At 39.5% G+C, this 13,391-nt stretch overlaps 1 protein-coding gene across 1 annotated transcript in view; it reads right to left on the bottom strand.

Moving 5' to 3' along the window:
* Positions 1-10,689, bottom strand: part of dennd1a (DENN/MADD domain containing 1A) — a 36,341-nt gene extending 25,652 nt beyond the window's left edge. The window contains exons 1-3 of the mRNA XM_071917556.2: positions 10,550-10,689; positions 3,601-3,665; positions 1,381-1,424 (exon numbers count right to left, since the gene is read on the bottom strand). Of these exons, the coding sequence (XP_071773657.2) occupies positions 1,381-1,424; positions 3,601-3,665; positions 10,550-10,566 (126 nt within the window). The 5' untranslated portion in view covers positions 10,567-10,689. The remainder of the gene's footprint in view (positions 1-1,380; positions 1,425-3,600; positions 3,666-10,549) is intronic.
* Positions 10,690-13,391: the final 2,702 nt, after the last annotated feature.

Raw genomic sequence — 13,391 nt, forward strand, 5'->3', positions numbered from 1 at the left:
AATTTTGTAATTCTGTAATTTTGTGATATTAAGATATTATGTGTGTTTTACATGAATTACATTTAGATTATATCAAGCACCAGAAACTGAAGCAGAGGTTTCTCCCTCACTTTAAAACTTTTTCTCACTGTCCCCAGATGTCATTTCCACCATTAATCTCTCATATTTCAGAGCAATTCTCATGACAACAGTTTTCAGCATCAGTCACTTGTATTGGTGAGTATCACATATGTTCTGGGTTCCAATAAACTCCTATTATCGCAGGAATTATTATGAACTGACAAAATGTGTATAAAGATATTTCCAGGATAGATCCACTGATTATAGAGAGGGGAAACCTGCCATCTGAGTCTGAACGCAGAATTGCTGAATAGATCAAAAAAATTGATTAACATATGTCATCTAGAAATATTATATATTTTGGTTAAAAGACTATGCCAAACAAGGTGAACACTGCAAACTTTGCCTAGAGATTTTTGCCCCTGTTCAAAACGTAATGGACAATTCATCATCAGGAATATTACAAAATCCAGTATAATCTGGTCCTTAAAATCACGTGTTCAGTTTCATACATGGTGTCAGTGGTGGACAATATAGCCTGAATTTTATATCACAATATTTTGTAAAATGTCATTTGGAAAATGTTAAGTACAAGAACCCTGTGTTTCAACACTGCAATTGCTTTAACATTTAGTGAATTTAACAGCAGGTATCACTCTGAAATTTTTTTTAATTTGGAACACTCACGTACATTTTCAGTTGTAGTTCTAGTTGTAGTTAGCTGTAGTTATCTGTTTTTATAGCCTATGTCTACATGATGGAGGATACCCCCCCTTTTCAGACAATCTCTTCATCATTGTTCTGTTGGCTTTCACTTGGTTAGAGATTTGGAGGTGCGCTCGTTTTACTTTACAAACACACGTGGGTGCTACTTATAAAGCAGCCCTACCCACATGTTTTCAGCAATTTTGCAAATAATGACAAAATGCTTTGACATCGAGTCTGTGGACCGTAAAGAAATCTGCATGGCAAAAAAATGACCAAAAGACTGTTTGTCTCGAGCCTTTCTGGCTCATCCGGTAGAAACGGCATATGCAAACACAGAGATAAGAGGCCCCAAACATGCAAACCTCCTCCCATTTCCATAAATAGCTGACTCGCAATGGCAAGCAATTAAAAGTGACCTGAACAACACACAGAAAAAACACAAAAGAAGCAAAATACAGCATAGGACACCAGGAAAATAGAAAGGGGTAAAGAGGGGAGGTGCAGAGATGCACAAAAGAAAGGTGGGAATGAATGGCTGTGGAGGGGTTGAAGGGGAGGGGGCGAAAGAGAGAGAGAGAGAAAGCAAAAGGAAGTATATTATGCATTTCGAACCTGGTCAACGTAGTCCTCAGGGAATCGCCTTCTCACCTCCGGCTCTGTAAATAATGGACAGATAATATTCATTGGCTCTGGATTACTGAGCAGGCCCAAATTGAATATAGTAATATTGGATCAGAACATGATAGGAGGAGAAATCCCTCCTCAGATTCTCTTACATTGTTAGATATCATCAATCTGTGATGTTCAGTGTATTCCAGCCGTTATTTTGTGATGAAGTGTTGTAATTAACTTTTTTGGTGAACCCACTTTAGCTCAACCCGCCTCGTTTACTTCTACTTCAGTTAACGAATTGCTACGTTGTCCCAGAATGCCTAAAATAAGTCTGTGTTGACACCGAGCATGTTTGGAGCAGTGTATTTAAACTCTGGAGTGTTTACTCTTTTAGTTCAGTTCATTTGAGCAGGTGACAATAATGCCATTAGAACTCTGGTGGCACCAAATAACCGCACCGAGACCAAGCCCCCAGTAAGTTGGCTGACTTCTGATGCCAGTGCCTACATCATTCTGGTAAGGTAGTTGCAGTATCGCGGCCAGCCACTAGCTAATGGTGCAGTAAGGCCACTTTCCCCATAGAGAATTACTTTACATTTGCCACAGTTATAGCTTCAACAACCGCAACACAGGTGACAGAAACCGCAACACATTCGTAAATAACACATAGCAAAGCCACTGCACTATGGAGGCTTACTAAGGACAAAAAGCACCGTGCATAAAGGTTTACCTAAGCTAACCGTACCTATGGAGAAGTGTCTCCGGTTACCAGTCTCGCTTTGCTAGATCTTTCAATCTTTCACAATGAAATTTCATTATGACCGACAGCACAGCATATGACAGACGTTTGAACTGGCCCTTGGTAAGTTATTTAATAAAATAATAATATTGGGCACTTTCTCTCACTAACTGTGAAAGTCAAACTGGGAGTCAGTATGGCAGCATCAACAGAACAGTGACATCACTACAAATTATGGACAGGAATGATAATGGAGAGCAATCCTGCTGATGATGGTGTTGTACATGATGGAGATAAAGATGATACTGATGCTGCCAAACATGGCAATAGCAATAACAGCAATGAAATTATGAAACAGAAGCTACAACTTGGCAGAAAGAGAGTCCTGTTTACTCTTAAGTTCCTGTCATGTTGCTCCAAGTGGTCAAAACTTGATCATCATAGTAAACATAGTATACTACATTTATTTCTGTACTCACTGCTTAATATATAAAATAATGAATAAAAATGAAACAAGGGTATAAGCATGAGACTATTAAACAAAAGTGCTCTTCATGGACTGTCCATAACTATCTCTAGAAAAGCCTATTAAAGTATGATGGACAGGATTTCCTATAAAATTTTATAGTCACAGTGCGCCACCTTAACAAATTAGTACCCCCACCTTCACTGGGAGATCCTCCAAAAATCCAAAAATACAGTACATAATTTATGCATTTATTTTCATTGAGACCAAAGCAGTGTTGAATACAGTGTCCAATCACGTCATCTGCTGGCCAAAAGCAATATTGCTGCAATGAGGAGAATGTATTGGGAGCATCACATCACATCTGAGCAAATGAAAACTCTTACAACTTTGTAAACAACTTTACCCTGTGTAAAATTTTGGTAGGTCGCTCTATTACCAAGATAACAAGATAAATACCTCAAATTATTTTTTCATGTCTTTTTCCTAAATTTTCCATCATCCCACTTCCTTTTCTCTAACCTCAGAAATTCAAAGTAATCCATCTGACAACTTAACTTCCTAAAAAAAAGGCAGAGACAGAGAGATAGAGGATTTCAACTGTTAATCATTTTTTGCATTTATAAATGATGTTCAATTAACTTAAATGTTGAGGAAACTACTCTGAACATGTGGTTTACCAAACTACTACAGGATTACAATGGAAAAAGTTAAACATTTTATCAATCCCACAGGGATGTCAATCAAACTATCACTACACTGAAAAATATGTTGAAAAATTATAATAGCTATGTATGGAATTTTGTACAGGTATTGTACAAAGAAATATGAATATGAAGTCTGGTATCCATTGACCTTATGGTCCTGGCCTGCTACCTAAACTCTGAAAGCTTAAGGTCTAGGTGGACACTGAAACATTACCTTAAAAATGTGGAAAGCCTCATTGGCTGTGTTTATTGCTTATAATCAATGTGATAGGAAAGATGCACTATAGTCCAAGATCAACTGGCCTTACCGGTGCCTTGTGTTCCTGGATGGGTGACCTCCAGATAGACCTCAAATGTGGACTCGGGGCTCTCCCTGAAACAGAGGATGATGGTCAGCTTAAGATTCAGTTGGACCTCTGCATGTTATAGAAAAATGATTGGCAAAATAAGCAAATGCTGTTTTTTATCTCATTTTATTTCAGAATTCTTACGTTTGACAAATCACAGGCAACAGCAATTATACTAAAAAGCTAACTCTGATGCATTCCTCCAAACAAACAATGCTGCCATAATAGTCTTTGAATATTCAGAAATGATGGATGTAAGCGTATTCCTAAATCACCAAAACCTCACACATGTTCATATTATGTTTCCCACTGAAAAAAAAAAAAAAAAACATTGCATTTTATTTTTGATATCGGAAAACCATATAACAGCACACAAAAAATGGTGAAGTGAGTTTTGGAACCATGTCCCATCCATAAGGATAACTGGCACCACAAACGGAGTCAGTTCTACACAAACGACTGCACCTCAGGAGACCCATCTGTTAAACTCCTGTAGTTTGCAGACGACACAGCGGTCATCGGCCTCATCCGAGACGGTGACGAGTCTGCATACAGACGGGAGGTTGAACAGCTGGCCCTCTGGTGTGGTCATAACAACCTGGAGCTGAACAAGCTCAAAACTGTGGAGATGACAGTGGACTTCAGGAGGAGCCCCCCAACACTGCCCCCCCCCCTCACCATAATCAACAGCACTGTGTCTGCTGTGGAAGACTTCAGGTTTCTGGGATCCACAATCTCCCAGGACCTAAAGTGGGCGTCCAACATAGACACACTCATCAAAAAGGCCCAGCAGAGGATGTACTTCCTACGCCAGCTCAGGAAGTTCAACCTGCCTCAGGAGCTGCTGATCCAGTTCTACTCTGCAATAATCCAGTCTGTTCTCTGCACATCCATCACAGTCTGGTTTGGATCGGCCACCAAACAGGACAGGAACAGACTACAAAGGACAGTCAGGACTGCAGGAAAAATCATTGGTGCCAACCTGCCCTCCATTCAGGACTTATACATCTTCAGAGTCAGGAAACGGGCAGGAAAGATCACTGCAGACCCATCACACCCTGGACACAACCTGTTCCAACTCACAGGCCATCACTCTGATGAACACTTAAATCAGTCATACAGTGACAGAAACTATCCCTGTGCAATAAACCTGCAACACCTACCTCATGTATATAATTACCCCCCCCCCGCCTCCCATGTATGTAATGTGTAATACCTCATGTATATAATGTAACCTGTTACACCAACAACTCCATATTTATTCCAGCATCTTTGCACTCTTTGCATTGCACTATTGTCCTTTGCTTACAAAGGATATTTGTACATAGTAGTTAAATGTTAAATGTTTAGGTTTACCTCTGTTCATCTTGTTGTCCTTGTTTTTAGCTGTATATCTATTCTGTGTAAGTATATTGAGAGCAACAAAAAACCGGAGTCAAATTCCTTGTATGTGTACATACTTGGCCAATAAAGCTGATTCTGATTCTGAGTTAACAAAGTCAGTTAAAGTGACCAATTTCACAGACATTCTGTCTTTAGAGAAATCACTGCATCCTGTGTCAGATCTCCGTTACAACTGCTGACAAAAGTACTTCTGGATCTATCCCACAACGACATTTAACAAGCCGCGTGAAACAAAAAAATGAAACCTCTAAAAAGGAGAAATGGTGCAAAGGACAAAAATACTGGCAAATGCCTCTGTCCTCAACCCCAGAAACAGGGTTAATGGTGATACTGAGCAGGAAGACATAAGAGATGAGCTCATGGAGGAGATGCTGGAAAGGCAGGTCCAGTACATCTTGACTCTGAACATGACCCATTCAAAACCTTGGAGGTAATCTTGACCACATACCACGCGGCAAGAAGCAGTTGGTCAAAGATAGTCTGACACTATGGCTTCCTCAGGGAGTACAAAACAGATAGATGTGAAAAACAGGCACTCAAATGTTTGGTTTTATTGTTAAAATCCACTCTGAATGTCTCAGAAATCCAAAACTCCATGTCCACCATTCCTCCTAAAGGTCCATGCAGCGGCCAGTGCTGCCTCTAGCATACCAAGACCAAATTTCAAAATAAGAGCGATACGCAGACCCAACATGCAAATCCTAATATTCAAGGCCACAATGTATCATGCAAAGCTATTTAATGGGTTTATCCTGTTCTGTTTGATTAGGTTGGTTTTTTGGGATAGGTTAATGGTGTTGTCTTGAGGCTGTTTGGGCTAATGTGCAGATGGAGACAATGAACATTATGAGAAAAAAGCACCTCCTTGGACAAAAGACAAGGGTAAACCACTCCCATCCCAAAGGGTATATGCAGACAAAGAACCCACAGGATATTTGGCAGAGGAATCCATTCATGATGAGAATTCACTTGTTTGGAACTAGGACAAAGGTCTCAAGCTGACAGAAAATACATTTTGACTTGCAGCACAAGCACCTGTGAGTATGTACTCAATGTGGCCCCCCTCTTGTAACACAATATATGAAAACTAAAAACTACATAGCCCAGCCTAAACAGGAGGACTGGCTTTTTCCATTAAAAATCTGACGGATATTGCTTGTGTAATATAACATAGCTTAAACATTTATTACTACAGTTTTTATGCCTCAAGCTGTCCTACACGAGAAGAAAGTCAATCTGACAGTTAGGGTTAGGTTAAGGGTTGGGAGTGGGGTGGGGGGTGTGGACTAGGCCTGGTTGCTATGCCAGCAAATAGTTGGGCCTAATTAGTCATGTATTTGGGTGAACCACCAAATTTAGATAAAGTAAAGAAAGCAAAATTCCTCAAACTGAGATATTGGAATACAAAAAGACCATGTTTATCCTACATCCGACCAGCAAAATACCATGTGATAAGGTGGAACACTGCAAACAGTGCAAAAGATGCATTAAATCACACATGGGCCACAGCAGCAGTAGACAATCACCATAAGAAATGTAAGACATGAATAGTCCAATGACCATGCATGGATTGGGGTGCATCAATACTATTTTTTCGAGACAGAGTAAAGTACAATAAGTACAATTTATTGAGTACTTGCTGATACGAGTGCTTCACATTATACCAAATACCTGCACAAACTACCTTTTAAAAAAACAATAGGCTACCTATGGTTCTCATCAAATAAAACGCATTTATTTGCACTTTTCCATCTTCGTTCAGGGGAAAACGTTCCCAGATCACTGACATTTTGGTATTTTAAAACAGCTGAAAGGCACGCAGGAGTGAGCGCAACTTATGGTATTGGATCTCCTGGTACTTACATTTTAGGCAGCGGCCAGACAAAAACGGATGAAATGTATGAACTCTGTACATGGATTTGTAACTCTGTTCTTTGTCCAACTGGAGGGCAGAATGGAGGCGTGGTGTTTTAAAAAAGGCAGGTGGACAATCTGTAAACGCAGCAACATGAATCTCGACAAGCACAAGCTCCTTGCTATTGCCGTTCTCCTATGGCTAAGCTAGCTAGCCAACTAAAACATCAATATCAGGATTGACAAGTTGAACACCGTGTTTCTATACAACCAGCCTGGAAGATCAATCGCTGCACTATGCCAGGGCATACTAGTTCTGTTCCTGTCATAACTTGGTAGGCTGCTCTTACACAACTCTGGGAAGCTGTGTACAAGTGAAATTTGAGAAATTCGAGAGAAAAGACGAGCGTCACCTTCGTCACCTCTGATAGGTTACTAAACAGTTAAAGGATAATTGTGGTCTGAAAGTTTTTTGACATACAAAAAAATCCATCTAGTACATGTGTAAGTAAAAACACATATAGTATCATAAACATGCATGTAATATCAAATGTTTTGCACTGTTTGCATTGTTTCACCTCAGCACATGGTATTTTCCACATAGCTAGCCACTTAGCGAGCAAGCTAGAGTAAAGCATTATTAGCCTAGGTTACTACAGCGTCAGCAGATGTACATAGATAGTCCTGGTTACTCATAACTCTGTGCTCTTTGCTGTAATTTACCTCCTCTGGCGTTCATACTGGTTACTACCACATGAAGAAATAGCTGAATATGAGCATCAGTCCAGACTGGTTTGACCGCGCTTCATTTTGTTATGCTAGGCTTTCCAAGCATGAGGAACTGCTGGCCATCAGATCAAACAACAGCCGTCACCTTATACCCATAATACCTTGTGTTTTGGGGTCGTTTCCTGTAGTTGGGTCGGATTACGCGGTTATTTAGTGCCAGCAAAGGAGTAAACACTCCAGAGTTTAAATAAACCGACCTAAACATGCTTGGTGTGAATGCACATCTTAGTGATAGCGAAGAAAGACAGATCCCGTCAGCCACAACTCTTAGCACCAACGATAAAGACATCATTGTCATTCAGCTTCAGAAGTGTGGAAATATTTTATCTAGAACTATCTTTCATCAGACAAGTAAGAGAGAAATGTTCATTGTGTCAAAGACAGGTATTACTATGAACTCAGTTCATCACCTGACACAGCATCATCATGTGGAGCTGCCGGTAGTGGACCCCCAAGAACCAGTGAACTACATTGTAACATTACTTCTCAGCAGCAAACTACAGCATCAGCACTGTAGCAGAGATCCTGTGCAGACCCACGGCACGTGTGTTTAATTCTATGCACTGAACTGCGACATGGTTAAATTACCTAATTCCACTAACGTTACCTACATTAAAGTTTGTAGGGCAGTTGAAGATGAGTTACTGTTGACAAATCCTGTTACCAACATAGGCGAGTTTGGAGCAAATTATGGAATGTTAAGTTTCACTTTGTTTTCACACCAGAAGGCTCTGTGGACTGAGTACAATGCTGCTGGTCTGCGCATCTCCAAATGACAAACGTGATGTGTGATGTGATGTGCATCAGAGATCGATTTAGATCAATACACAGACTAACTTTTGATTTTGTGCTTCTGTATGGGAAACACTGCAAGTCGCAGTCAAAGACACCCTCTAGAGGCCATCTGACGAAGCACGGCATCTCACTTAGCCTCATCTGACTGACTGACTGACTGACTGACTGACTGACTGACTGACTGACTGACCTGAATTTGCCTCATGATGCCCTCAGCTGCGCCGTGGGAAAAAAGAACAGCCACAAACATAACAAATCCCACAGCCTTAGATATGCTGCCAAATAGCCCAATCAACAATGGACTGCTGTTTGGAAAGAAGACCAATGTTTGTTTTGACAATTAAGAATAGTCAACTCAGACAACCTTCTGGTTTCTAGTAGCCTTCAAACAAGGGGAATGATGATTTGCTAATTATTGTGATAGCCTAATTATTTTATTGTGATAACATTTTTGGCTATATTACCCAGCCCTAAGAGTAAGCGACATGTTTGTTAGTATAGTGCAACACACTAAAAGGTAACATAGACCATGTTTACTATGTAAACAGTCAAAATCAGATTTAAAGAGCCTAAAGAGCCCAGATTGATCTTGGCCAAGATCTTTGACCCACCATTGGCTGGTAAATTAGAACAGAGGTTCCAAAATGTGTTCATGTTAAGAACCCCTAGACCACCGACTCTCATTTGATAAGACTGTGTGCCAGGGAACTTCAACTAAGAACATTTTTGTGGTTAGATATGATTATTACAGAAGCAGGTAACTGTCTACAGTGTAGATGGGCAGGGCCAGTGAAACCTATAATCAAAACAGCCATCCTTACACATTCTCTCATTGTGCAAAACTCTAGTGACTGGAATTACGGTGAAATTAAGCTATTCCTCATTTTGCTGGAGACTCCCTGGAATCCCTTCAAGGACCCTGGCAGTCCCCAGACCCTACTTTGGGAACCGCTGAAATAGAGTATATCTATGCTCACTGTGTATATTATACCCCAAATCATCTGAACTTTGAGCTCCTCTGCTTTACACCATGCATGGGTGTATTTTCATGGGAAACTTCCCTGGAGAACAGCTCATTTTGACATTTTATTTTTGGAACAAAAAAGAGTCAGTGTTTTGAACCATATAGGACTCTAGAAAGAACATTTATTTGTTAATTCTACCTAGATGCAACAGTAGTTTCATGGAAATGACCTCCCTCGACAACAAAAGCAATGAAAGGAAAGCACTACAGGCCAAATGATGGGCCCCTATGATAGGCCAATATTACCAAAACCCCTGCAACAGTGGTAAAAATCTAACTTCCTCACTACTAAGTTTTAGGTCTCGATTAGTGGGAAGTCAAATAGAGTTGTTGTAATGTTACAAGCAGCACTTCAATCCTGAATTGAGGCTGAATTTGAAAATAAATCTGTAATTATGGATCTGGTTACTTAGCTAATTAATATGATCAGCAAATAAGACCTTGCTTTGTTCACTTGATTGAATATTTGTCTTGTAAACACGGTTAAATCCGATTATCTAGTTACATTTGTCCTGTTGCCAATATTTACATTATGTGTGTCAAGCTTCAGGTGACAGGAGCTATGAAACCACAAGGCTGTGCGTCCAAACCCAGTGTTTCTGTACATAATGTCCACATAATGTCACTGTCTTCTATTCTCCTATGGAACAAACTTGCACCAGGTTAAGGAAGAAGATCTAAGAAACTGACACATTTACCAAATGTACAATAACTACAGTAGGCTACAAAGAAGCATGTTCTTCACTCACTGCTGGTCATCTTTCCCTCAAGTTGTGTCTGGATATGTTACGAGATGTATTATCAGTTTGTGGATGATCCTTAGTCGTATGTTTGCTTACAAAAAGTGCATAGGAGCGCTTTAGAAGGCACTATTTCTTATTTTTCCCAATATAGTGGCATACCAGGAGTCTGTTTAGCTTCTGACAAGTCGTTATGTGTCGCAACAAGTCGGGGCCTTGCACTATACTCTATCTTCCCCAATGACTCACTAGAACAAAGCAGCAGGCTTGCTTCAGCCGTGTAAATAGAGGATAAATATCTTACTTGATGCGGGACCCCATCCTTATTTCTCATCTACCCGTCGCAGGCAGGATATTACAGTGCGCAGACGCGTTTCTCCGGAGGTGTTTTTGTGATAACCTGTCAGACAGACCTGGGCAACGCCATGGTCGACACACGTAGATCACGCTCCACCCCGCGCTGAACTCTGGGACTTGTAGTTCTGCGTTAGGAAGAGACGTCAAACGACGAGATGTCAAACAGAGGCTTCGACGTTATGCACACTACAGCTCCCACAATGCATGGCGGTGGCTACGTATGAGTCGCATGATGAGAGATATGGGCCGTTCGAATAACTGTTCAACTAGATATAGGCTGTATGATATTATATATACACATTTTTATAGGATATGAAGGATGATACCCATACCAATATTTCTGGAATGAAGTTGCCGATAGATTATATTTTGTGCCTAGCATTCAGTATTTTTAAATTGACCATTGTTATGCCCAAAATAAATAATTAAATAAATAAAATACAAGTATTTCCCCAGAATTGTATTCTTGTGAGGGTGGAAAAGCCTCTGAAACCAGACCATGGGACACTAAAACTCTCTATTGAAACCTAGGATAAAATAATATCAATAGTAATAGTCTAATAATAATCATAATAGCAATAACAACAACAATAATGATTATAATTACAATAATTACAAAGCATATGCTATGGAAGCCCGTTTCCGCCACCTGTTAAAAAAAAAAATCATCAAGTGAGATTTTTTTCTCAATAGATGACTTAGCATCTCATAATTATGAGATGCTAAGTCATATTTATGAGATACTATCTGATAATTATGAGATACTAAGTCATATTTATGAGATACTATCTGATAATTATGAGATACTAAGTCATATTTATGAGATACTATCTGATAATTATGAGATACTAAGTCATATTTATGAGATACCATTTCATAATAATGACTTAGTATCTCATAATTCTGAGATAGTCATAATTATGAGATAGTAAGTCATAATTATGTCATACTAAGTCATACTATTGGGAAAAAATATCTCACTTGATGATGAAAAAAAACAAAAAATGTGCCGGATTTTTTTTAACAGGTGGCTTCCATAATATGCACTATCATAGATGAAGAAGTAAATTCTGGCACCATGGCACTCCACCCCACCCACTCTCAGCGCTCATCAGACCTTTACTCACCTACAAAACCCCAAATACACTAATGTAAACATACTACCACACTGCAACTATATAATTATGCTTCCATAGCATCTCAGTTACAGTAATAAACCTTGCCATCAACCTTGGTAACAACAAGGTAAAAGTATGGCTTACTTGAAACACTCCACTTAGTAGCCTATTCCAATATCTAATCCTTGATGCCTCCCCATTCCATATTACCTTCCAACTAAGCTTCATCCACTCTATACTTTCCCAGTTCTAATATTGTCTCTGCTTGAGGGGAGTTCCAAGGGGAAAGGAAGTGGTCCTCACAATTGCCAGTAATGTTAAGTAGCCCACTATCACATATAGATGACAAAGATGTCGTATTAATTGTGGGAAAACAGGAAGTTATGACAGCTTCAGCAGGAACAGGCAGACATAACATTGGCATGAATGGGGAGTCTCCCTGTTTGATGTCTGCCTTCCCTGTCCTTCCAGTCACATCCTTCCCCCTTGCTTTTATCTATTGTACACCCTGCCATGATATCAATAAATTCTAATGAAGCTTGCTCGTATATCTTAGAAAAAGGCTTTAACCAGATTTTGTATGACACCTGGTATTCTAAAGAAATTCAATGCTACTCTCAGAAGGCTGCATGATACAAAAGTCAATTTTCAAGGTCTAGAATACAGCATGGAGATCTCTCTTCTGCTGTTACCTATACCAAAGAGGTTATGTTTTCACCCATTTGTTTGTTTGTTTGTTTGTTTGTCTGTCAGCAGGATATCTAAAAAAGTTATGAGCAGATTTCCATGGAATTTGGTGGACAGATGGGCCAAGACACAATTTATTAGATTTTCCTGGGGATCTGGATCTGGGATTTTCACCATTAGACAATTATATTTTTTTGTCAGAACTATGAAATGTAAGGTTATGGATATAATCACTGTTCCCTGAATTAGCAAAACGAGGTACAACACAGATATGGGGATTGCATCTTGCAAGACCCACCATGAAAAACCTTTCAATCATTCAGACAGCGATTAAAGAGGTCCTAGCATACACTGGTGGAAGATTGTCACTGTACACAGGTCTTCCACAAAGGCCTTCAGAAGTTATTTTCTGACCGATGCTAATAAAGAAAATTTTCAACATTGGCTGATACAGATATGGTCACCGATGTATTGTGCATCCCTAGGGGGAGTAGAACATACATTTATATGTATACATAATACAATATGTTTTTGAAGATGTTTTCCCACAGATTGAAAAGACTTGGTTAATTCTCAACCAAAACATCCCAAATTGAAGTATTGTTTGGATGGTAGAGCAATGAAAAACTAGAATAATGGGGATACAAGGAGAGCAGGAGTATGGGAAGGAAATCTTGTATGTTTTTTAATATGGATTTTTTGTACAAACCTCAGTTATATTCTAATTAGAAATTTAAGGGGTTTTATTGCATTTAGGCAAATATCTGATGGATTAGCGGAATTAATGGCTCCTGCACATAAATGGACCAATGGATTTCCAAATAAACCATAACTCTACACTTGTGTATCCAGACCTGCAGTTTTCCCACAGGAAAAGAAAGCAGAGTATCACTTCAGCAACTCTGCATATACCCTAAGACACAAATAGATAAGCTGTAGAAACCATAAGGCAAGTGTAAACAATTCTATGTCACAGAATTGCAC

The sequence above is a fragment of the Centroberyx gerrardi genome, chromosome 2 (genome assembly GCF_048128805.1).
Source record: "Centroberyx gerrardi isolate f3 chromosome 2, fCenGer3.hap1.cur.20231027, whole genome shotgun sequence".
NCBI lineage: Eukaryota > Metazoa > Chordata > Actinopteri > Beryciformes > Berycidae > Centroberyx > Centroberyx gerrardi.